Raw genomic sequence first — 25,697 nt, 5'->3', positions numbered from 1 at the left:
AAGCGCCGACATAATACTCACCCCCACCCACTACCCCACTAAGCCTTGAAGAAAAGAAAGAGTGCTGATGTTGTACATTGTACACTAACATTAATATTAGTGGAGTTGTACATTGTACACTAACATTAATATTAGTGGACACAGTGAGGATCATCAAGACATATCCTTTGTTCCACATGGCAGTGACAGAGAGAAATGACTTGCTCCTATCTGTTGAGGAGTCGGGCGATCAGATCTTCTAGGTTCTGTTGGTTGTTGTGATGACATGGTAGTACATTAGGCCATCAAGGAAGTCTGTGTTCAAATTTTCATTTTTCAGCCAGCGTCACTTATACCTGGTAACACCAACTCTGTTGATCAGACATGCACGGAATCTCCGAGGCATGCTTCTGATCAAATACGACATGTCTTCATTTAAACTGTAGGCAACGCAATGATTGGAATTCCTGTGACAAGCAATATATATTGGTTAGGCCGATTTGTCCGTTTCGGACAAGGTAGTCACATAGGTCTGGACCAGACAAACCGCTGACTGACACTATAAGGATCGCTCAAAGTTCCTGATATAAGATGACACGCATTAACCAGTCAGTGAATCTGACCACTCGAACATCTCTTTGGAGAAGCATGAGTTGCTGAAGATCAATTCTAACCCGTATCTGCACTGGTAAAGGTACAATGAACGTGTAGTAATTGTACTGGTAATAACAGGACGCTGACTACAGTGTCAAGGCAGTTAAGATATTTTATTCCGATTAAAGTTGATTAAATATGTTTTACAAAGAGTAATGCTGCATAGGAATATTGTTTTAATATCTTTTAAAAAACAAAATAGCTTCTGAAAGTTTGCTGTGTTCTCGTAATTGATTTTAGTGCAGAAAAGGATTGTTTGTTTTTTGGACATAAGGCGGTCAACACAATTAATGAAGTGTAATTTTGAGGAGTCCGAAAGTGTCATTTTCATGTGAGCTTTGACAACAGAGATATTGTGTTCTCATACTGGCTGTGGGGCGTCTCTCAAACATATTTATCTCCACCTTTGCATGTGATCTCATTAATACATCTCCTAGCGCTTGGGCTAGACTTGGTGCGACTCTTACCATTGGTGAGTAGGATGTTTTGAGTGTCTTGACGGGGATGAATGTTGCAGCTATGTTGCCTGGGTTCTTGGGGAATTGGTTGATGACATGACTTGAGATATACTGTTAATCCATCAGTGACAAATACAATATATCGCAATTTTCGATTAACCACCTCTATGACAGGGTAATGAAAGAAACTCCAGGAAACATAACTGTCAGGAATATAGGAAATATCACCTGTGAGTTTACGTTTGAGTCAAAAACTAGTGCGGCAGTTAATTTAGAGGATTTGGAATGAAAATATTTGATACAATAATTATTTCTATGCATACACTCAAAGCGGACTATGGGAAAGCGGCACAAAAATGGACACAGTGAACAAGGCCATAAGACACTTAGACGAATGATCATTGACATGATCTTAACGCTATGTTCAAGCATTTAAGTTTCAGCAACTAGGATTCAGCAATGCTGGGGTTCGATCGACATGCCTGCTTAGAGTAGACATAGCCGAATGAATGCCAACGCCGGAAAAAGCTACAGAGTGTATAATAATGTACAAATACGTGTTACCCTCATAGGAAGACCATACTAAGGAATATATACTACACAATGACCCATCACCAAGCATCACAGATGAATAAATTAACAGCTGTTTAAAACCCACAGCTCAGATTAGTTAAAAGCAACAGCACTGTCTCTTATAAGATCCCGCAGGTATCTTCAGATTGCAACGTGTACATCTATTCTAACTTCTCTTGGAAAAGCAGAGGTGTTCACCTCTAGTCAGAGGACATAGAGTCTTGAAGGTAGTCATCCGCAAACCTGAGAATCTGCTTGAGACACAGCAGCAGGGGCATATCAACACTCCTGTCCACTTGAACCTCATCTTCGTAGTTCTTCACTGGGAAGACGCACGATCGAGGAAGACCAAAGAGTTGCCCCGCTTGTTCCACAAGATCACCTATGGCGGCGCTGTGAAACATCTTGTTGACATCTTCCTGTACCTCGATGCAGACCTTGTCAGCCTTGGTTAGAATGACCACTTGCGGTATACCTTTGGAAGTAAATAACCGAGCTAATCACGAATCAGCTGCCATAATGTGAATGGCAAACAGTCGCTTCAAAACGTAGTCACGTTCCTCAGAAATATAAGTAATATCGCCAAGCCAATAATGCATATAGGTCGATATGAGCTTTAGCATAATATTTACGGCCACAGGAACGCAGCTTGTAAATATCCGCCTTGATTATTTGTCTTCTTTAGTCAGTTGAATACCCAAACCAGCAACAAAACCTCACTGTCCCCAAAAATGTAAACCACGCTGTCAGAACTATTAACAACCATACGTTCTATCTTGTTTGGGTGGCAGTTTTGATCCTACAACCGGACATGAATGCTCTTCGTCTGTTGTGGCAGTGTGGCACTTCTTTATCCTATATTTATTTAATGATGTAATTTCGATTCCTGTCTACCTTATTCTAAATATAAGACGCTGCTACACCTGACTCTCAATCAACCCCTTGGTACCAGCCCTTAACATAGACAAGTCATTCGGACTACTCCTTTGTTTTTGTTTAATCCCCATCCCCACAGACTTAATCCTCATGGGGTAGCCTAGCGATGGGGTAGCCTAGCGGTTAAGGCGTTCGCCTGTCACATTGTAGGCTCGGTTGGATACAATCTGGATACAATGTGTAAAGTCCACCGCGGTGATATTGCTGGAATATTGCTTAAAGCGGCATAAAACTAAACTCACTTATTTACTTAATGCTCATACGTTAGACGAGCAATTATTACGTAATGGTTTATATCACTGTTTCCACATTAACATTATCTTCAAGTTACCTTTGGTGTTTATTCTTTGCTGGAGGGATTTGATGCTGTGAAGAATCTTCTCAGGGAAAACGTCGACAGTGGTACCGTCAATGACAAAGGCGATGCAGTGAATCTTATCATCTGGAGAAGGACTACTGTTGTACCCAGTACAGTCCGAGTCAATGGGTGCAGTTGGATTGAACTACAAAACATCGTAATTCCAAATGATAAGAGTGAACGTCTCTGGATTGACACCAGGTGTCCCCATTGTAGTGGGATATATGACCAGTCAACATTAGCGACCAATCGTCCTTATCTTTAAAAAGCAACCAATAAACTGACAGTGATCAGAAAACGAAAACCAGAGCGCAGATGCTGATAAAAGAGATGACGAACACCACTTTCCATGCGAATGTGTCCAAGGTCCTAATGGAATAAAGATACATATATACACAGTTCAAGAGGGCAGTTTGTTTCCTCATCGCCTACTTAAGGAAAGGACAATTCGTAGGTCAGTCTTGTTGAAATAAGTTCATTTTTCAAGGACATAACTCGGTGCGAGAGGATCTTAGGTCACCTCCATAGATGGCAGCTCCGGATGAACCCTGAACGTTCTCTGATCGGCCAGTCTCAAATAGGAAACGGAGATTCTTGACCTGGTCAAAAGTCAGTTTTCTCAAATTTCTCGGCTTTTATTTTTGCCACCTTGAATAAAAATCATAACAAAATCAAACTGCCTGAAAACCCCAGAATATAATCGCTATAGTTATGCCCCAGCATTAGAACACCCGTTTGGGTACAAATAACACTGAGATCGGAAGCGACATGATGAATAACATTCCCACAACAATGGTGCGACTTTATTTTGTTGCATTCGGAACTTCTAGCTTTTAATCCGTTTGCATATATCTGTATAAAGACAGATATGTTGCCTGAATGCTTCACGTTACCTGGAATGTGTCTTTTATTACCGACCCGTGAAGATCCGGGTTAGAATGTATCTTCAATAACCCATGCTAGTCGTAAGAGGCGACTAACGGGATCGGGTGGTCAGGCTTGCTGACATATCATCGGTTCCCAATCGCACAGATCGATGCTCAAGATGTTGATCACTAGGATTGTCTGGTCCAGACTCGATTATTTACAGACCGCCACCATATAGCTGGAATATTGCTGAGTGCGGCGTAAAACTAAACTGACTCACTCACTCTTTTATTAGCTGATTACAGTTCACAAGTTCACTTTACACGATCTCTCATGGAACTCCCCCCACGTCTTCAAAAGACGTAAATTATCCGAGATAAAGAAACATTGTTAATGATAGTATTTTGAAGGTAGTTGTTTTATCTGTAGTTATCACATCACTGCTTTTATCACAGATGATTTTATTGTGCGAATGTTGAAACAAGGATAATGGCGAAACATTCGTAACACTTTACAATGTCATGCAAACCATTTATATATCCGTTTGGCACGTCGTCTCAGTGATACGGTCACTGCTAGACAGGTAATCAGGACGATACCGTCCCCAGTTAGTTCACACAATAAACCAATTACAGTATCCCTATAATCCTACATTTACGTTTCCAATACTAAACTGTATAATAAAGATAATATATAACCATTTTTAATGTGCAATTGGGTTAATATTAACATGTAAGTCGTTTCCATATTTTCATATAATATTGGTATGCGGCAGTGTGCCACAAAGCCCTAAATTTTAATGCATCCGAATGCCTATGAAAAATGATTTAACTCCCAGGATTTGAACTGCTAGGTTCATCACCAGCATATAGATGCTCCATATAGTTCCGCCAAAGTGGTAAAGCTCCGAGGCCTGAATCGTTCAGTTCAGCTCTCCTCCACATCCATCTCATGTCGTGACAGCTAAGATCTATTGACAGTTCACAGAGGCGTGCGACTAATTCATTCCGACACCATTTAGACAAACATGGTGTAGTAAAATGTCACTGTCTTTATACCTAATACGTACATAATATATGTTGCATTGCATCGCATCTTGAAAGGCTAAACAACTTACACGGAACCTGTCTGGGACGTGACCTTCGATGACGGCAATGAGGTCAACAAGGTCAAGGCCACCCTCGCACTCCATTCCCCTGGTGTCACAAAAACGCATCTTCAGGGTTCCACCGGTCACGTTTGATCTCACTCTGTAACGTCGGTACTTCAGAAAAACAAAACAGAAAAGAAACGGCAAATGTACAGAATACACTGTGTCGAACTCTGTCTCACCATAAAGTACCAGTTGTGTTTAGTCAGTGTCAAGATCTGGTCCTTTGTGTGTTTTCGGCGGGAGAACGGGGCGCGGGAACGCAACCGGCTGTGCGAAGGAGTGCGTGATAAAAAAGCGTGGCTGTTTGGGGTGAGAGGGAGATACCCAGCGAATGTCGTGGTGCAAACTTCAGACGTGTATTTCAGTGATGTTAGTGGCAGAAATGCGTGATAGTATTTTGTATTGCATTTTGAATATTATTTCTTTGGAAGTGTGTGAATAAATTGAATATTGAGTGTTTTGTATTGCATTTCGAATGACATTTTGTGGAAATGTGAGTTTACTATTTGAATAAGAAATGTATTATTATTGGGTAATGTTTTGACGGGTTGTGTTATACATTTGATTATTTGTTGGATAGTTGTACGGGTATTAAATTGTATTAAGAGGTAAAATAATAGTGTTATTGGTGGTATAATGGGCAACTGAACAGGTCCTGTTGAAGTGGCATTAATACATAAAACCAGTTATTAGTAAATACAAGTGGTTTGTATTGAAGCAGCCAGGATATGGTGTTACTTGGAGCCTGTCATGAAGACCTATGGTTTGTCAACGATGGACTGTTGAACTTGATATTCTCCAAGAGGGTGATGTGCTGTGACCAGATGGCAAGCTTGAAGATCACCAGGAGAAATTGCCAAGGTTGGAGTAGTGGCTATTGTAGGCTGACGAGTCGGACAGTTGAACTACTAGTGCCTATTAAGTTTAGTCGAACCTGTTCGGCTACACATCGATGTCTCTTACCGTAGTTGTTAAGCTCCTGTCAGCACTTCCACTCCTTGCTAGGCCAGTTATCTCCCCTTGGAAGACTGAGTTGATGGCCTCAGACCACAGTTAACCCCCTTAACTTTTACCATGACCCGGAAGTAAAATATGAGAATATAGTGCCTTGTTTAAATGGGCTGTTCTGCTTGTGCTGATTTTTTCAGGGTGACTTGTGATAGCTTAAATGAAAGGTAAGACATTGTACTTTATTGCAAATTTTTTTGGGTCCACAATCTACTCATGGTATTGACACCAGCCTTCCTTGATTTGACCCCAAGTTCAAGGCTGTCTGGTGTGTTTCGGCTCGTAACTTCCGGTGACCATTGTTTACAGTGGATACAGCAAAATCGACATGGTCGATCCAGGCTCATATTTTGCCGATTAAGTGACAAGTGGCAGGTTGGTCAGCATGCAACAGGAGAACAGCCTACGACCGATATTAGTTATGGTGCACTGGCATGTCACTGTAGATAGCAAAGAAGGAAAATAATTGTGGTCTGAGGCCTGATATGGTGAAGGTAGTGCAAGTGTTTAATTTGCTATATGTCTGTTATTTTTCAAAATATTCACTTGAAACTTTGCATATTTACTGCCAGGAACATTTGAAATATGTATACATGTGTTTTCAACTGAAAATATTTTTTTTTACATTTTTTATGAATTTATTTCAGTTTTCTGATTGCATATTGTTTTAGTGAGTGAGCGGACGCATCATATTTAGACAGATTGGTTCAATTATGGTGAATGTATGTATCTCTACGCCGCACGTGCCTTTTAGATGCATGTGATACCTAAAATGGCTAATATTCAAGCCTTTTTCCAAAGATATAGAGCCAAGTTTGTGAAAAATTCAGTCCTCAGTGAGGAAAATGGCATATGTCATATGTGGACTGGAGCATGCAAGCACAGTGGGTATGGGGTATTGCGGTATTTTTGCCCCATTGCCTACCAGTGGCGTACTACTCATGCTCACAGGCTGAGTTTTATAGTACACAGGGAAAACTTCGACATAGGTGATTACGACATCAGCCATTTGTGCCACAACAGTAAATGCACCTATGTCGAACACCTGTCTGCTGAACCACACAGCATAAATGCAGACAGAGTGGCCTGTGTAAACAGGGGTGTGTGTAAAGGCCATGCACCTTTCCCAGATTGCCTTTTGGCATTGAAGTTATAGGAGAACAGAAAAACAAAGGCAAAGTATATTGAAAAAATACTATATCATATAATATAGTAAAATTTTATTCATATTTCCTGATTTTCACCACAGTCACAGTTAGTTGTGACATAGCATTTATTCACAACACATAGCTTTAGAGACATTATGATGTATTTAAACTTAAAGTTAAACAGTATCTGTCTTTAGCAAGTAATTAGGACATACAGTTCTGCAGCATCACTGCACATTTTCAATATTTTGAATAAGAATGTTCATGGTTTTTGCTGAAACACGGTACAGGGTCTAACTGACCCTTTCTGTAGTCCCCACTCTGCTTGTCAGTCTGTTTAGACTTCAAATGTTCACAGATCTTGCTTCCATGCTGTGTAAGTTTCCTTTTCACAACACTGGGGCTTTTCTGATAGTCTTTGTGATAGGTAGCCTCCTTGTCCATTTGTTCAAGTGACCGCACAGCTCGGCTTGAAAGTTTCACCCCAGAATGGTCGCACTTGTCGATTGCTGATGTCCCAGGGCCATTGTTGAGCCTGTGAATTGTAGAAGAAGCCCTCCCAATCATGTTCCTTGAAAAGTTTACATTCTTTGGCAAAGAAATACTCAGTGATCGATTGGCAGCTTCACATTTCTGTGTGTCTGTGTACAGTTTCATTTGTTCCACCACTTCTACACTTAACTTCATTTTGAGAATTTCATTAAGCAAGTGTTTATCATTGTCATCCATATTGAAATGAGTGATACTGTTGCAGCCGAGGAACATGGATCGCTGCCACCAGCTGTTTGTTACACCTCCTCTACACACAACTGAGTACCGGGCACACCTGGAGCAGTCGCCGCTGTAGCACTTGAGGGTTGCTTCGAGCACTCTTGGTAAGATACTACGAAGTGTTTTCATGTCACCTGCATGATCTTTCATGAGTTCTTTTAGTATCAGGCTGCACCGTGCGTTGACATCCTGGCTCAGCACCTTCTTTGCTTCCATTTTATGTGTACGAGTAGTGCCGGGGAACATATCTGGGTTAAAATCAGCTCTGTAACATTGTCGGAACTGTCCTTGAGCCAAGTGGGTTGGGTCAGCTAGCCTTTGCACCTTCCACATTGGGTCCAACACTTTGAGAGCTTTGTCTACTCCATCTGCAGACTTCGAATCCCCATCGGTTGTGGCATACTTTATGAGTACACCCTGTAGTGCGAGCTGATTACCAATGTCCTCTCCCATTTTGAACTCAGAGAATGGCGTGAAGGCCGACATGTTCGCAGTACAGTCTGGGTGCCCCCCCTGGACATTTCACATCCATGCCTTTTGCTTTCAGCCAGGCACCAGTCCAGCAGAGCTTATTCTGGAATGACGCACCGACGATGAACTTCTTGTCAGTAACAGTTTCGCAGGCGATGCCGATTGCTTGTGATGCATTCTGCCCTGGCTTCTTCCTGCTTGCTATTGTTGTCGAGTTGTATCGGCCATCCATAGCAATGTTCATCTCACACGGCTCAGTACCCCTCTTTCGATTAACTTCCTTCACTAACTCCACCTTTTCTGCCATATCCTTAGTGTTAAGTTCAGTTACAGCCTTAGCAACCTTGTTGGAGGTCCTCTGCATACTGCTCCTGCATGGGGGTGGAATGTCCATGTTGGCCATCAGTAACCTCGCTCTCGTATTTCCTATAGGTGTGTCCTGTAGACCCAAGGCAAGTCCCACGTTGGGTGCTGCTGGGTTTGGCCCAGGTTTACCCGTCTCGATTTCTTTGTATAACTTCATTTCAGGTGCTACAAAGTCACATGTGACACATTTCAGTGTTATTTTCCAGCATGCTCCCCATTTTCTCTCCTTGGCTATCTGCAGCTGAGGGTCGTCACAGTCACTGGATGTTGACCGATGCAGTCGCAGAGCTGTGTTCCATGCTTCGGCCACCTTTTCATAGTGTCGACTAGTCGCATACCCTCCAAGTCATCTTTGCTTGACTCTTGTTTCAGGTCATGCTTGCTCGTTGAAGTGGGACGCAGCAGCCTCACTGAAGTAGAGATGCCATCGCAGTCAGGTGTTGACAGCCCAGTGCCATCCAGCCTTGACTTGGTGACCAGGGGAGAAGTCTTCTGCACTCAACCTAGTGACTGTCCTGGGTATCTGGGGTGGAGAGGCACTTTCCGACTCTTCCGATTCAAGGGTGAGACCTTTGTTCCAGGGAGTATGGCCTTTGCTGAACTGTGACTTGATTCTCTTGCGGTCGCCTTTCATCGTGATTGTGTCGAATAGAACTAATGAGCTCTGAGCACAGCATGTACTTATATATCCCATCTCTGTGTGTTGTCACTGGCACTGACAAGCAGGTATATGTATTAGAAAATGTACTGAAACTCAAGACATACACATGTCTTGTGCCACTGGTGTAAATCGCAGTTGAGCCATACACACCTACTGACACTTTGTCGCGTATTGGCCAGGTGTCAGGTGAGAGTGGACACGCTTGGTGACTCGCTGCACTTGATTGGCTGTACACATCTACTTGTGCAGCCAATCAATTTAACGAGAAAAGATAGGGCTTTCTAATGAATAAAAGTTAACAGTTTCAATTTTCATTTTGTTGAAAATATGAACTTTAATGGAATTATTTTAGTATAAAATGCATGTATGTATGTAAAAATAGAGAAAAAAATGAAAAAAAATGCTTTAATGGACTGAAACCAGTGTCCTTTGATAGCACATGCAATAACAAAAGAGGAACACTTGATGTTTTTGTCAATTTCCACCTGGTTATGGAGTTATAGACAAATTAGAATTGTGTTTGAAATTAATTCATGCCCAAAATTAACACTCAAATGCCAGAGATACAGCATGGAGTAAAAGGAGAATAAGTCAAGTTGTGTATGAGTTAGGGCTTTCTGTGAGCCTTACATAGTGTCTGGGCTTAGTATTGATGAAGTTTTATTTAATTTGCAGACATTTTGGTGTCCTGATAGGCCTCAGACCACAGTTACCCCCCTTAACTTTTACCATGACCCGGAAGTAAAATATGAGAATATAGTGCCTTGTTTAAATGGGCTGTTCTGCTTGTGCTGATTTTTTCAGGGTGACTTGTGATAGCTTAAATGAAAGGTAAGACATTGTACTTTATTGCAAAATTTTTTGGGTCCACAATCTACTCATGGTATTGACACCAGCCTTCCTTGATTTGACCCCAAGTTCAAGGCTGTCTGGTGTGTTTCGGCTCGTAACTTCCGGTGACCATTGTTTACAGTGGATACAGCATAATCGACATGGTCGATCCAGGCTCATATTTTGCCGATTAAGTGACAAGTGGCAGGTTGGTCAGCATGCAACAGGAGAACAGCCTACGACCGATATTAGTTATGGTGCACTGGCATGTCACTGTAGATAGCAAAGAAGGAAAATAATTGTGGTCTGAGGCCTGATGGAGTTAAAAAAGCTGGATTTCCCAGCTCCAACTGCACCTAATAATAGCACATTAACAGCCTTGGCCTTGCTGTCTTCCGGTGGTGTAAATCGTTCAATGTAAGACAGCAGCATCTGGAAGAAATGCTGAAGCTATACTGACATCAGAAAACATTCCAGGAATTGAATATACACCTCGTCATGAAGTGCTAAAGATCTTTACATGTGACCATATCATTATTACTCACAATGTCAAAATATAGGAAACCACTGTAAAACAGGCCATTACAATTTCGAGACAGAATCTAAGAAGGCAGTTCAAGAAGTCCAAATGTGTTGCAGATTCTTCATATCGTTTTTAGTTAATATGAAGGACAACAATGTGAGTATTATTTATCACAAAAAGTCCATAACTAATATATATTTATAGTAAATCCTGCAGAGTAAATTAACATATTGTAAATTGTCTAATTCTATTCATTCACCATCTTGAAATATTAGCTGTGACAATCAACACAGTTTGCTACTCCGGCATGTGGTGCCACATTTGTTACGTACAGTGGTGTGATAAACCTGTGCCACCAAACAGTGTTTTTCATGACAATTACTCGTATCACTTGTTTAGAAATCGGGCGGTGGGTTAGCCTAGTGGTTAAAGCGTTCGCTCGTCACGCCGAAGACCCGGGTTCGATTCCCCACATTCTGGTGTCCCCCGCCGTGATATTGCTGACATATTGCTAAAAGCGGCTTAAAACCATACTCACTCACTCACTGTTTAGAAATCGAAAGTACATCTTACGTTAGGGTTTGTTTCCTTTCAAAAAAACATTCAGTGGATGATAAAGACACAGTGAACCTTCCTTCAAGGACAACTAGCCCATCACTTAGAAACTACTTTCTTGGAGAAAGTACACATATATTAGAATCAATAATACATATAAGTTTCGAAGATATAACAATTAGTTTGTGAGATCGCTACAAGACCTACTTTAGATGTACCAATTTCCGTTCTCAGGCGGTTATGATTTAATCAAGTTAAACTCCTACAGGGGACTATGTAAGTCGTGTAACCTGAATTCAGCCACAGTTTCCGAAGTATGATAAGTCAACAAGCTCACCGAGGAGCATCTGCACACTCATATCTTAAATCTATACGTAATCTCTGTGAAAATAAACAAACATGTAACAACAGTTGCTATATCACTATTTACGAACCTCGCGATTTACTTGTCCAAATTTGCGCCAGGCACCATCGATAGAAGCAGAGGGCATGCCTGTTGGCTCTATAGGAAGGTATACAGAACATGGTCAGTGTTATTTAAATTCAGGCATGTCCAATATACATATCACAAAGGAGTATGTGTATATACCTATATGAGTATATATAAGAGTTTATTATATATCCCTGGAATATTGCTAAGTGCAGCGTAAAACTAAACCCACTCACTCACAAACACACACGCACGCAGGCAAACGCACACGCACAGACATGGACAGACAGACAAACACAGACAGACAGACGAGCAAGTGAACAAAACACTTGTTTGCTTGCTAAAGGTAATTGTTTGAATGAAATGAAATATGATATGTTGAGCTCAGAAGTTATTTCAAGTCTTTACCCGTGATATGGTAGACCTCAATATCGGTGTACTGAAGGTTGCCTCCAGAAAACACATTATTGTCATCGCCATTCATGTCGTAGTGGGTTCCTACGTTTATTGTCCCATTTCCCTTGAAGTAGTTGTCAGTCTTGGTAACACTCTTCGTAAATGGTTGTAGGTCAGACCCGAAACATGGGCCGTAATGGGAGTTCTGCATAACTGCATTTCCAGGTTTTTTCACACGGTAGAGTTTTGGCTTGAAGGACTTCTTGGCTGTAAGTCTGAAGATGAAGGCGGTGGCGTCATTGCTATACTGACTGGTTGTACCGACGTTGTTTATGTTGCACACTGTGCGGCAATATGGGCAGTGCCATGCCGTCTGACCTGCTGGATTTGGATTATGACCACCAGAACAAGTTATTGGCGTATTCTGCCACGGCACGGCGATGTAACCACCAAACACATTGCCCGCTGTGTTATACAGCAGGGTAACAGTCGGGCCTTTGTCATTGCACATTCTATGAAAGGCCTCCGCACTACATCCATCTCTGGTAGCCTGGTACAACAGAGTGTATTCCTTCCTCCCTCCCAACCATTTACTGAGGATAGATTTGTAGCGAGACTGTATCTTGGCCATCGTCAATTGCCTGTGAAATAATAAAAAAAAAATATTATGATGAAATGAACAGGGCTTAAAGACCTTTGAACGAATGTTTTGCAGTTATTATTTTCAATGATGACTAAGAGTTATCAATAATAATAAGTCAAAAGAATCATATTTGTCAGTGGAAATGACGGTTAGCCACTAAGTGAGTGAGTATGGTTTTACGCCGCTTTTTGCAATATTCCAGCAATATCGCGTTGGGGGACAGCAGAAATGGGCTTCACACACAATACCAATGTGGGGAATCGAACCCGGGCCTTCGGCTTAACGATTGAACGCTTTAACCACTAGGCTACCCACAGACCCAAGGCCACTAAGGGTCAGCATGCTTTGTTTAAAAGATAGGTTAACTGAAGTCATACAAAATTTAACATGTAGCCTCAGTGGGAGAACAACTACTACTGTGAGACGAACTTAAGAATAATGCCGACCTGTCATTTGAACCTGTCAATCTGAATAGCGGTGCAGTCCACTTTACCATTAAGGGGCCGAGGGTATGTAAAGCGATAAACTTCTGTGAAGCGTGTCAGTCTACTCTCGCTCTTCTGGAATGGGTTCTATTTGCTATTTTGCGGTTGACGATTTCCATACACAACCCAATACAACACTCGAATATTTTTGTGTTTATCAATAAAAAAATACCAAAAGTTAATTTCTATCCTAGCCTAGGTTCTGTGTGTGTGAATATTTTATGGATAATACGTTTGTGCTGTCCTCGACGGGAATTATGTATTATGTAAATTCAAAACGGGGTACTAATAAATTAATCAAACAAAACTTAGTAATTTGATGGCTCAGTGGTAGTTTATCTGCTATTTGCTACATGTAAGTCTCTGGAATCTGCTACTCATCATCACTATCACTGATATCACTGTCATCAGTATCGACGCAAAGTTCGATGACAAGTTTTTCGATTCATCCTCTAGGGCAATTTCTCGATGCCAGTAACGATCCTCAATTTCCATCACATGTCTGCAACAGTCTGACCATTCCTTCTGGCCAATAGATAACAATCGTTCTTAGCAAGTCCTCTGTACAGAAGCCATTTTGAAATCTAAATTCTTGGACACAATCCAATTTTTCAAATTCTCCCAAATTAATTCTATGGCATTGAAAATCGGCGTGGTAAGGAGTTAATCGGAGGACAGTATGCCCATGGGTTTTCAGAATTTCATCGATATGATATACGGGACCGCGCGGACGTGATTTCACAAGTGCAAGCAATTCAGCTTTCAACATTGAATGTGTAAAAGTATAGCATGCCTTTGTAGCCACGATTTGATTTCATCTTTCCGATTGGCAGTTGTTGGAGCTTTGTCTGTTTGTTTGCTATGGTAAGGGGCATTGTCCATTATAACTACTGAGTTTTGGGGCAGATTAGGAATAAGTTTTTTCTTGCAACCACTTAGAGAAATTGTTGAAATTCATTTCGTCATGGTAATCGCCGCTCTTTTGTTTGGCTTTAAATATCAAAGAAGCATTAGGAATGAACCCCTCACATGTACCAGCATGGACTATAATTAATCTTGGACCTGTCCCCGATGGTACCCGAATATCGCCAACTGCTCCCCCCTCATCAGTTTGCCAACATTTTGATACTGTGTGATTGGCGTGTACACATGTTTCGTCGATGTACACGATTGGACGGTGTTCTTTACGGTACTGGCGAATCATTCTGAGATATCTCAAACGCCATGCAACAATGTCTTTTCGCTCCATTAGGACCTGTCTGTCTGAACGAGTTTTCCGCCATTTGAAACCACTTGAACATTTACGCATTGTTTCTTTACTTCCTGTATATCCCAAATCATCAGTAGCCATCTTCATAATGCTTGTCAGTGTTGGCATTGTCTTGGCTACTGTGTAGCAGTGTTGAATGTACTGGCGAATTGCGCATTTATCAAAATCATCAAATTCAGTTTTCCCTTCGGTACGAGTACGCACTTTCCCTGGGCTTGTGAACTTACTGGTACCCATCGCGGGTACGCATTTACCATCGTCATTTATTTTGCTCAAGGTCCTGGCAGATATACCAGTAGCATCGCTGGCTTTTTTGAATGCACTGTGTGCTGTCGGAAATAGTACACATGTACTAAATGACATTGTGGGCAACCTCACGTGTTTGGGAATGAACGACTTGACCCCGTTTACCCAATTTAGAGTTCGACATGATAAGTTTCAAATACCTGCAGAGTTTAATACTCTTTTAACAGTCCACTTTACACGATACTAGTATACAAATGCTTGAGCAGAAACCCGACGCTTCCGAATCATGGCGTAGAAAGTGATTACTGCAAGGATCACAAAAATCACCTTTCCTGTTTTCACACCTGTTCCCCCTTCGAGTAGGTAGTGGATCAGTTTTCCCCTCTCCTTTCACAAACGCGTCATTCGCGCACCTCATTCTAATGCTTGTTGGACAGTAATGTCGGTGGTCTCCGTATGTTCCTCTTAGGGAATCTGTACAGTATTTTACAACCCTCACACTTCGACATGCCAGGATTAATTTTAAACTAACGTTGAAGCTGCATTACTGTTTGTGTTAGGATTCAGCTGAGGATATTGATGTGCAGGTTGCCATATCTAAACGCTTGTTAGAATCATATGGAATCAGCAGATTAATCCAGCATAGAACTCGAGTTTCCGAATGACTTTTAAAGGCTACTTAAGAGGGCAAGCGCATGGCCCTATCATCTCACATTACATCAAGACTAGTGAAGATGATACGTGGAGATTACACATTCAGAATTTATATCTCGCCAGGGCATATTTTACTGTAGGTAAATAGCATTATTCTTTGACTTTTAGGACTGCACGATATTACCGGTATCGCAATACGCTTTCAAACGATACGTATTGCAATATTTTTTTCGGAGAACCGGTATATTGGGTAAAGAACATATATGAAGTTTTTGTGATTACCTTTATGATTTAAATTAAAATCTACACATACTTTCATTCACAACTAATGTTTTCCTTCGTTATTCAGTGACAAAACGTCATACTGTAATACTATAAATTGTATAAAAAAGAAAATCGAATCCCTGACAACCTAATTTTGAGATTGCTGTTATCAGATGTTATATGTTAAGGGACTTATAATGTAGAAAACAGGATTGAAATGCACAAACATAGTCACTCACTGTCAAACACTTAAGCTCCCAATATATCGCAATACGGGTACCTGAATCGCAATATTTTGCAATACCATTTATTTGCCAATACATATGCCTACTGACAACTGGGGCGGTGGGGTAGTCTAGTGGTTAAAGCGTTGGCTCGTCACGCCGAAGACCCGGGTTTGAATCCCCGCATGGGTACAATGAGTAAAGCCCATTTCTGGTGTCCCCCCGTCGTGATATTGCTGGAATATTGCTAAAAGCGGCGTAAAACCAAACTCAGTCAGTCAGTCAGTACTGACTACTGCTTTTTCCGCTGCTATTACATTTTATACTGCCATTGTAATAGTACAACCACTGAGGTTTGGCCTTAAAGTCTTCTGTGTTGCAACTTGGAAGTGAACACGTAACAATGCGTAGGCTTGCTGGCTTTTTTTATCAATTCCAAGCTCTAGATGTGTTCTTTGGTTTAAATATAAGCATTACAGAATCTTATTAAATCATTAAATCTACGCATGCACTCGCGTAGGTTGAACATTCGAATCGATTATTTATGCATTACTTCTAAAGTTTGCATATATGTTACAAATTGCATGTACAAAGACAGAAATAGTCCACGCAACAGATCATAACGCACATAAATACGCTGACACACGAGTACCTTAAGGCTAGGGGCAGAAATACTATTAGTTACACGGTGATTTAAAACAGGTGTACGGTACTGTAAGACGCCTGTAAGCGAATGTATTACCCTTAAGATCTCCTTATTTAGCTTATCTTTAAAAAACAGCATTCAATAGAGAATAACAAAACGGCAATCATACACCCCTCCGTGGCTACCTTCACTTGTACCGTTTCTTTGGACGTCAGCTGGAGCGTCCATTTTAACTGTCGGAGTTACGGGTGTTTGAAGTGTAATTAAGGTCTAGAAAGCGTCCAAAACCCAGGCAGAACACGTTTTTGACACGAGAGCGGATCGGTGAAATGCAGCCGGGTCGCGGGGTCATGTACCTTTTAAATAGTTCCCATAGAAGATATCTCTCTTAACACAGCGGGTAGCTCCGCCATCCTTGGGTCTACGGTCCAAACGATTAGAGCTCTGGTATCACCATGACCCTAGCTATCTGACGCATACACGTATGTGCATATACTGCTCTTGTGAAAAACCCATAGATTTATGTGTATATAGTGCATTTGTTAAACACCCATTCAAAACAAAAATTGAAACAAAACTCATATCTGACTGTACTTTACAATGTTTATTCATGCAAACTTATTCTCGATGCTGTATGGCTAGGATAATGCCGATGTAACGTAAAGGCCAATTCAAGGGAAACTATTTCTTTGGGCATTGATGACTTCCAGCTCAGATTTGACATCTCCTTGTCATTGTCAATTACATCTGGCGTTGAAATTCACATCGTCTCCCGTATTTGCACGTGAACCACGCTTTGCAGTGGTAGTCTTTTTATAAGAGATATCTGTTCTCCCGCGTGAGCGCTTTTATCTGATAGTGAACGACCTGTGGGATGTTTATCTGTATCATAAATTGCAACTGTGTAATGTGACTAACAAATTGTCTGCTTTTAAATTTCATGTTATTACTTTTCTGTTTTTCAATGACATTTATGTGCTGGATTCCTGCAATCATGATGATGTAGCAGAACGGGTTTGCGCGATCCTGGCACAGTCAAGCTGATAAACAAACTGCTGGAGTCCCAGTTGTTACTTAAAGCGCATTGCTTTTGGGGCACTGGAATACCAGGAAGCGGCGACTGTTGCTAAATTTTACTGGCGCTTCCTGTGATATGAGATAACTGACTGAAGGAAGCGCCAGTAAAATCTAGCAACACTCGCTGCTTCCTTCAGTTAGTTATGTCCCAACTGAAAAAATGCGAAATCCTCATGTCCCTCACTGTTTGTGGCGTAATTGTGGCGTAACTATTGACTTTTACATAATAATAATGTGAAGCAAAATTGTTCCACATTTTATTGTCTACATTTTGGTACCTTCAAACATGAAATCCATTGTGTCTTCGCAGAGCTGTGAACCCTATAAAAATGCGTTTCGCCAAAAATTGACCAACTTCCAAGGGCAATAACTCCGACACTATTCAAGATATCGACATGCATTGAACAACGTAAGTAGTCCGGGGTGTGGGCTTTAAAACGATATATAGAACACTATTGTAATATTTGCCGTTCAGGAGCAGCAGATTGTTAAACACAGGCACCGTAAAAAAAGTGCGGAAATGTGCAAAATCGCGAAGGCTGTGTTTGTGTCCTAATGGTGACGTTATTATTGATTTTTTCATAATCATGATGTGAAGCAAAAATGTTTCCCATCCAATTACCTAGAGGATGGTACTTAGAAAAATGGAATCCACTGATTTTTCGCAGAGTTGAGACCTTTTTCTTAACCCTATGAAAACGCGTGTTAAAAAATTCACCAACTTTCAAGGGCGATAACTCCAAAACCATTCAAGATATCGACATGCCTTGAACAAACTAAGTAGTCCAGAGTATCGGCTTTCCAACGGCGTATGGAACACGATTGTACTATATGCCGTTCTGGAGAAGAAGATTTTTAAAGACAGGCACCGTCAAATCGTGAAAATCGGCAAAAAATTCAGTTTTTTCAAAATAGCGGAAAATTTGACCTGCCGGCCAACTTCCGGTATGTGTTGAATCGACGGGGAATGATGTTGTCTACATTGAGTGAAAATTTGGTCAATCTACCTCTTATAGTTTTTGAGTTATTCAGGTGCAAAGATTTCGACATTTTGGGTTGTCTGCCCTTACCGGAAGCCGGAAGTCGGGATTTTTTCGACTATGTATCAATTTCAGCACACAGGCTATCATCCCTGAAAGTTTCATGCAAATCGACCCAGCGGTTAGGTCAGGGGAGCTGTCACAAAATCTGTACAAATAATAATAATAATAACTAGGATTGCCTCCAGGGCAATACTGGCGGTCTTCAGACTTCCGCCATACACCCCCCGTGGCTACCTTCACTTGTACTGTTTCTTTGGACGCCACCTGGAGCGTCCATTACAGTGTTTATGAGATGAATTTGGCATTGAGTCAATGCTTCTCACACAAACGGAAAATTCACAAACTGCAGATAAACAAACAGGAAGGCACAGTCAAACAAACCAAAGGAATTGAGCAATATATACAGACATATACTAAAGGAGAGATGCGAAAATCCTTTCTTCCAGGGAGGGAACTATTTCTGTGGGCTCTGTGGGCACTGGAAAACCAGGACGTCGGCAATGTTGCTAGATTTTACGACACTTCCTCCAGCTAAAAAAATGCGCAATCCTAATGTCCCTCACTGTTTGTGGCGTAATTGTGGCGTAACTATTGACTTTTACATAATAATAATGTGAAGCAAAATTGTTCTACATTTTATTGTCTACATTTTGGTACCTTCAAACATGAAATCCATTGTGTCTTCGCAGAGCTGTGAACCCTATAAAAATGCGTTTCGCCAAAAATTGACCAACTTCCAAGGGCAATAACTCCGACACTATTCAAGATATCGACATGCATTGAACAACCTAAGTAGTCCGGAGTGTGGGCTTTAAAACGATATATAGAACACTATTGTACTATTTGCCGTTCAGGAGCAGCAGATTGTTAAACACAGGCACCGTCAAAAAAGTGCGGAAATGTGCAAAATCGCGAAGGCTGTGTTTGTGTCGTAATGGTGACGTTATTATTGATTTTTTCATAACCATGATGTGAAGCAAAAATGTTTCCCATCCAATTACCTAGAGGATGGTACTTAGAAAAATGGAATACATAGATTTTTCGCAGAGTTGAGACCTTTTTCTTAACCCTATGAAAATGCGTCTTAGAAAAATCACCAACTTCCAAGGGCGATAACTCCAAAACCATTCAAGATATCGACATGCCTTGAGCAAACTAAGTAGTCCAGAGTATGGGCTTTCCAACGGCGTATCGAACACGATTGTACTATATGCCGTTCTGGAGAAGAAGATTTTCAAAGACAGGCACCGTCAAATCGTGAAAATCGGCAAAAAATCAGTTTTTTCAAAATTGCGGAAAATTTATCCTGCCGCGAAACTTCCGCTATGCGTTGAGTCGATGGGGAATGATGTTGTCTACATTGAGTGAAAATTTGGTCAATTTATCTCTTATAGTTTTTGAGTTATTCAGGTGTAAAGATTTCGACATTTTGGGTTCTCTGCCCTTACCGGAAGCCGGAAGTCGGGATTTTTTCGACTATGTATCAATTTCAGCATAGAGGCTATCATCCCTGAAAGTTTCATGCAAATCGACCAAGCGGTTAGGTCAGGAGAGCTGTCACAAAAAAAGTACAAATAATAATAAGAATAATAATAATAATAATTCGGATAATAACAGTAGGTCTTCCAGACTTTCGTCTGAAGACCTAACTCTGAAGACCTAACTAGGATTGCCTCCAGGGCAATACTGGCGGTCTTCAGACTTCCGCCATACACCCCCCGTGGCTACCTTCACTTGTACTGTTTCTTTGGACGCCACCTGGAGCGTCCATTACAGTGTTTATGAGATGAATTTGGCATTGAGTCAATGCTTCTCACACAAACGGAAAATTCACAAACTGCAGATAAACAAACAGGAAGGCACAGTCAAACAAACCAAAGGAATTGAGCAATATATACAGACATATACTAAAGGAGAGATGCAAAAATCCTTTCTTCCAGGGAGGGAACTATTTCTGTGGGCTCTGTGGGCACTGGAAAACCAGGACGTCGGCAATGTTGCTAGATTTTACGACACTTCCTCCAGCTAAAAAAATGCGCAATCCTAATGTCCCTCACTGTTTGTGGCGTAATTGTGGCGTAACTATTGACTTTTACATAATAATAATGTGAAGCAAAATTGTTCTACATTTTATTGTCTACATTTTGGTACCTTCAAACATGAAATCCATTGTGTCTTCGCAGAGCTGTGAACCCTATAAAAATGCGTTTCGCCAAAAATTGACCAACTTCCAAGGGCAATAACTCCGACACTATTCAAGATATCGACATGCATTGAACGACATAAGTAGTCCGGAGTGTGGGCTTTAAAACGATATATAGAACACTATTGTACTATTTGCCGTTCAGGAGCAGAAGATTGTTAAACACAGGCACCGTCAAAAAAAGTGCGGAAATGTGCAAAATCGCGAAGGCTGTGTTTGTGTCGTAATGGTGACGTTATTATTGATTTTTCATAACCATGATGTGAAGCAAAAATGTTTCCCATCCAATTACCTAGAGGATGGTACTTAGAAAAATGGAATACATTGATTTTTCGCAGAGTTGAGACCTTTTTCTTAACCCTATGAAAATGCGTCTTAGAAAATTCACCGACTTCCAAGGGCGATAACTCCAAAACTCTTCAAGATATCGACATGCCTTGAGCAAACTAAGTAGTCCAGAGTATGGGCTTTCCAACGGCGTATCGAACACGATTGTACTATATGCCGTTCTGGAGAAGAAGATTTTCAAAGACAGGCACCGTCAAATCGTGAAAATCGGCAAAAAAATCAGTTTTTTCAAAATAGCGGAAAATTTATTCTGCCGGCAAACTTCCACTATGAGTTGAATCGACGGGGAATGGTGATGTCTACATTGAGTGAAAATTTGGTCAATCTATCTCTTATAGTTTTTGAGTTATTCAGGTGCAAAGATTTCGACATTTTGGGTTCTCTGCCCTTACCGGAAGCCGGAAGTCGGGATTTTTTCGACTATGTATCAATTTCAGCATACAGGCTATCATCCCTGAAAGTTTCATGAAAATCGACCAAGCGGTTAGGTCAGGAGAGCTGTCACAAAAAACGTACAAATAATAAGAATAATAATAATCTGGGTAAAAACAGTAGGTCTTCCAGACTTTCGTCTGAAGACCTAACTAGGATTGCCTCCTGGGCAATACTGACGGTCTTCAGACCTCCCCATACACCCCCGTGGCTACCTTTACTTGTACCGTTTCTTTGGACGCCAGCTGGACCGTCGATTTTAACTCTCGGGGTTACGGGTGTTTGAAGTGTATTGAAGTGTATTCCTGACAATTCCAGGACACTAATTGTTTTGACTGTAGACATAAGAACAACGGAGTTGCGGCCTGTTCAAGAGGGAACTATTTCTGTAGGCACTGGAAAACCACGAAGCGGCGACTGTGGCTAGATTTTACTGGCGCTTCCAGTGAGATGAGAACTAACTGAAGGAAGCGACACTAAAATCTAGCAACACTCGCCGCTTCCTTCACTTAGTTATGTCCCAACTGAAAAAATGCGAAATCCTCATGTCCCTCACTGTTTGTGGCGTAATTGTGGCGTAACTATTGACTTTTACATAATAATAATGTGAAGCAAAATTGTTCTACATTTTATTGTCTACAGTTTGGTACCTTCAAACATGAAATCCATTGTGTCTTCGCAGAGCTGTGAACCCTTTAAAAATGCGTTTTGCCAAAAATTGACCAACTTCCAAGGGGAATAACTCCGACACTATTCAAGATATTCGACATGCATTGAACAACCTAAGTAGTCCGGAGTGTGGGCTTTAAAACGATATATAGAACACTATTGTACTATTTGCCGTTCAGGAGCAGAAGATTGTTAAACACAGGCACCGTCATAAAAGTGAGGAAATGTGCAAAATCGCGAAGGCTGTGTTTGAGTCGTAATGTGACGTTATTATTGATTTTACATAACCATGATGTGAAGCAGAAATGTGCAAAAAATGTTTCCCATTCAATTACCTAGAGGATGGTACTTAGAAAAATGGAATACATTGATTTTTCGCAGAGTTGAGACCTTTTTCTTAACCCTATGAAAATGCGTCTTAAAAAATTCACCAACTTTCAAGGGCGATAACTCCAAAACCATTCAAGATATCGACATGCCTTGAACAAATTAAGGTGTCCAGAGTATAGGCTTTCCAACGGTGTATCGAACCTGATTGTACTATATGCCGTTCTGGAGAAGAAGATTTTTAAAGACAGGCACCGTCAAAACGTGCAAATCCGCAAAAAATTCAGTTTTTCCCAAATTGCGGAAAATCTATCATGGCGGCCAACTTCCGCTATGCGTTGAGTCGCTGGAGAATGATGTTGTCTACATTGAGTGAAAATTTGGTCAATGTATCTCTTATAGTTTTTGAGTTATTCAGGTGTAAAGATTTCGACATTTTGGGTTGTCTGCCCTTACCGGAAGCCGGAAGTCGGGATTTTTTCGCCATTGTATCAATTTCAGCATACAGGCTATCATCCCTGAAAGTTTAATAAAAATCGACCAAGCGGTTAGGTCAGGGGAGCGGGTACAAAATCTGTACAAATAATAATAATAATAATAATAACTAGGATTGCCTCCAGGGCAATACTGGCGGTCTTCAGACTTCCGCCATACACCCCTCGTGGCTACCTTCACTTGTACTGTTTCTTTGGACGCCACCTGGAGCGTCCATTACAGTGTTTATGAGATGAATTTGGCATTGAGTCAATGCTTCTCACACAAACGGAAAATTCACAAACTGCAGATAAACAAACAGGAAGGCACAGTCAAACAAACCAAAGGAATTGAGCAATATATACAGACATATACTAAAGGAGAGATGCAAAAATCCTTTCTTCCAGGGAGGGAACTATTTCTGTGGGCTCTGTGGGCACTGGAAAACCAGGACGTCGGCAGTGTTGCTAGATTTTACGACACTTCCTCCAGCTAAAAAATGCGCAATCCTAATGTCCCTCACTGTTTGTGGCGTAATTGTGGCGTAACTATTGACTTTTACATAATAATAATGTGAAGCAAAATTGTTCTACATTTTATTGTCTACATTTTGGTACCTTCAAACATGAAATCCATTGTGTCGTCGCAGAGCTGTGAACCCTATAAAAATGCGTTTCGCCAAAAATTGACCAACTTCCAAGGGCAATAACTCTGACACTATTCAAGATATCGACATGCATTGAACGACATAAGTAGTCCGGAGTGTGGGCTTTAAAACGATATATAGAACACTATTGTACTATTTGCCGTTCAGGAGCAGCAGATTGTTAAACACAGGCACCGTCAAAAAAGTGCGGAAATGTGCAAAATCGCGAAGGCTGTGTTTGTGTCGTAATGGTGACGTTATTATTGATTTTTTCATAACCATGATGTGAAGCAAAAATGTTTCCCATCCAATTACCTAGAGGATGGTACTTAGAAAAATGGAATACATAGATTTTTCGCAGACTTGAGACCTTTTTCTTAACCCTATGAAAATGCGTCTTAGAAAATCACCAACTTCCAAGGGCGATAACTCCAAAACCATTCAAGATATCGACATGCCTTGAGCAAACTAAGTAGTCCAGGGTATCGGCTTTCCAACGGCGTATCGAACACGATTGTACTATATGCCGTTCTGGAGAAGAAGATTTTCAAAGACAGGCACCGTCAAAACGTGCAAATCCGCAAAAATTTCAGTTTTTCCAAAATTGCGGAAAATCTATCATGGCGGCCAACTTCCGGTATGCGTTGAGTCGCTGGAGAATGATGTTGTCTACATTGAGTGAAAATTTGGTCAATTTATCTCTTATAGTTTTTGAGTTATTCAGGTGTACAGATTTCGACATTTTGGGTTGTCTGCCCTTACCGGAAGCCCGGAAGTCGGGATTTTTTCGACTATGTATCAATTTCAGCACACAGGCTATCATCCCTGAAAGTTTCATGAAAATCCACCTAGCGGTTAGGTCAGTAGAGCTGTCACAAAAAACGTACAAATAATAATAATAATAATAATAATTCGGGTAAAAACAGTAGGTCTTCCAGACTTTCGTCTGAAGACCTAATAATAATAATATTCGGATAATAACAGTAGGTCTTCCAGACTTTCGTCTGAAGACCTAATAATATTCGGATAATAACAGTATGTCTTCCAGACTTTCGTCTGAAGACCTAATAAACTTTATTTTGTATGTTTAATGAAACAGTAAACAGTCACATAAAGGGAGATAACTCGTGATGCCTTAGTTTATGATATTTTGCCTTAGTTTATGATATTTTAAAATGATCGAATTCGAGGTATGACGGGCCGGGGTATACGGTCCATATACCCTGGCGAATCTGCCTACATGGTTTCGTATGCTTCGGCTACTGACCAATCAGAATTCGACAAATTTACGGTAACAAATATGTGTATAAAGACATGAACAGGAAGTATATATCAAACTTTTTCAGTCCCAAACACAGGAAATAACTCCAAGTGTTTTGGCATTCTACATAATTATCATATTCGCGTTGTGATTAGCAGATACTCTAAAGGATGAAATTGTTTCGTCCGCGATGTAAGCACAAGTCATGACTGTCACCAGTGTCGGGTCACATCGCGGCTCACGACTTCAGACATGGGACCAAGTCGTCCCAGGTTACAATTATCATAAAAGGACATGTTGATCATATGTAAACAATGAGTGTCAAGATATATCGTCAGTAAAATCAAATATGTACCTTTGAATCACACAATCGTCGTCTCACCGGTACCATGAACACGTGGACGAATTTCGCTGAATCCTATTTTCTGTTCGTCAAATGGTTCACGGAGTTGTCTGCCTTTCCAAACACCCGGGAAATAAGATACATTTTACAACGCTTCAAGTAGTTATGATCACAGGAGTGAGTGAGTGAGTTTGGTCTTACGCCGCACTCAGCAATATTCCAACTATATGGCGGCTGTCTATAAATAATCGAGTCTGGACCAAACAATCCAGTGATCAACAGCATGAGCATCGATCTGCTCAAT

At 40.9% G+C, this 25,697-nt stretch overlaps 1 protein-coding gene across 1 annotated transcript; it reads right to left on the bottom strand.

Annotated features, from left to right (window-relative positions):
* Positions 1–727: 727 nt before the first annotated feature.
* LOC124275746 (interferon-induced protein 44-like) lies at positions 728–25,491 on the bottom strand. The gene is made up of 8 exons (XM_046711401.1): positions 25,406–25,491; positions 12,151–12,779; positions 11,747–11,814; positions 10,555–10,666; positions 5,942–6,018; positions 4,943–5,089; positions 2,932–3,103; positions 728–2,139 (listed from the first exon to the last, which is right to left on the bottom strand). The coding sequence occupies exons 2-8, from the start codon at positions 12,767–12,769 to the stop codon at positions 1,865–1,867; spliced, it is 1,470 nt and encodes a 489-aa protein (XP_046567357.1). The 5' UTR covers positions 12,770–12,779; positions 25,406–25,491; the 3' UTR covers positions 728–1,864.
* Between the last annotated feature and the right edge of the window lie 206 nt (positions 25,492–25,697).

Source organism: Haliotis rubra, unplaced genomic scaffold (assembly GCF_003918875.1).
Source record: "Haliotis rubra isolate DU_JTF1 unplaced genomic scaffold, ASM391887v1 Scf202, whole genome shotgun sequence".
Lineage (NCBI taxonomy): Eukaryota > Metazoa > Mollusca > Gastropoda > Lepetellida > Haliotidae > Haliotis > Haliotis rubra.
This window is presented reverse-complemented; position numbering and strand designations above follow the sequence as displayed.

Coding starts and splice junctions, on each gene's coding strand:
- LOC124275746 (XM_046711401.1), bottom strand. CDS start 12,769: ATGGCCAAGATACAGTCTCGCTACAAATCTATCCTCAGTAAATGGTTG. Junction 10,667..11,746: donor TTGGACAAGTAAATCGCGAG/GTTCGTAAATAG, acceptor CATTTCTTCCAG/ATGCTGCTGTCTTACATTGA. Junction 2,140..2,931: donor GCAAAGAATAAACACCAAAG/GTAACTTGAAGA, acceptor TTACTTCCAAAG/GTATACCGCAAGTGGTCATT.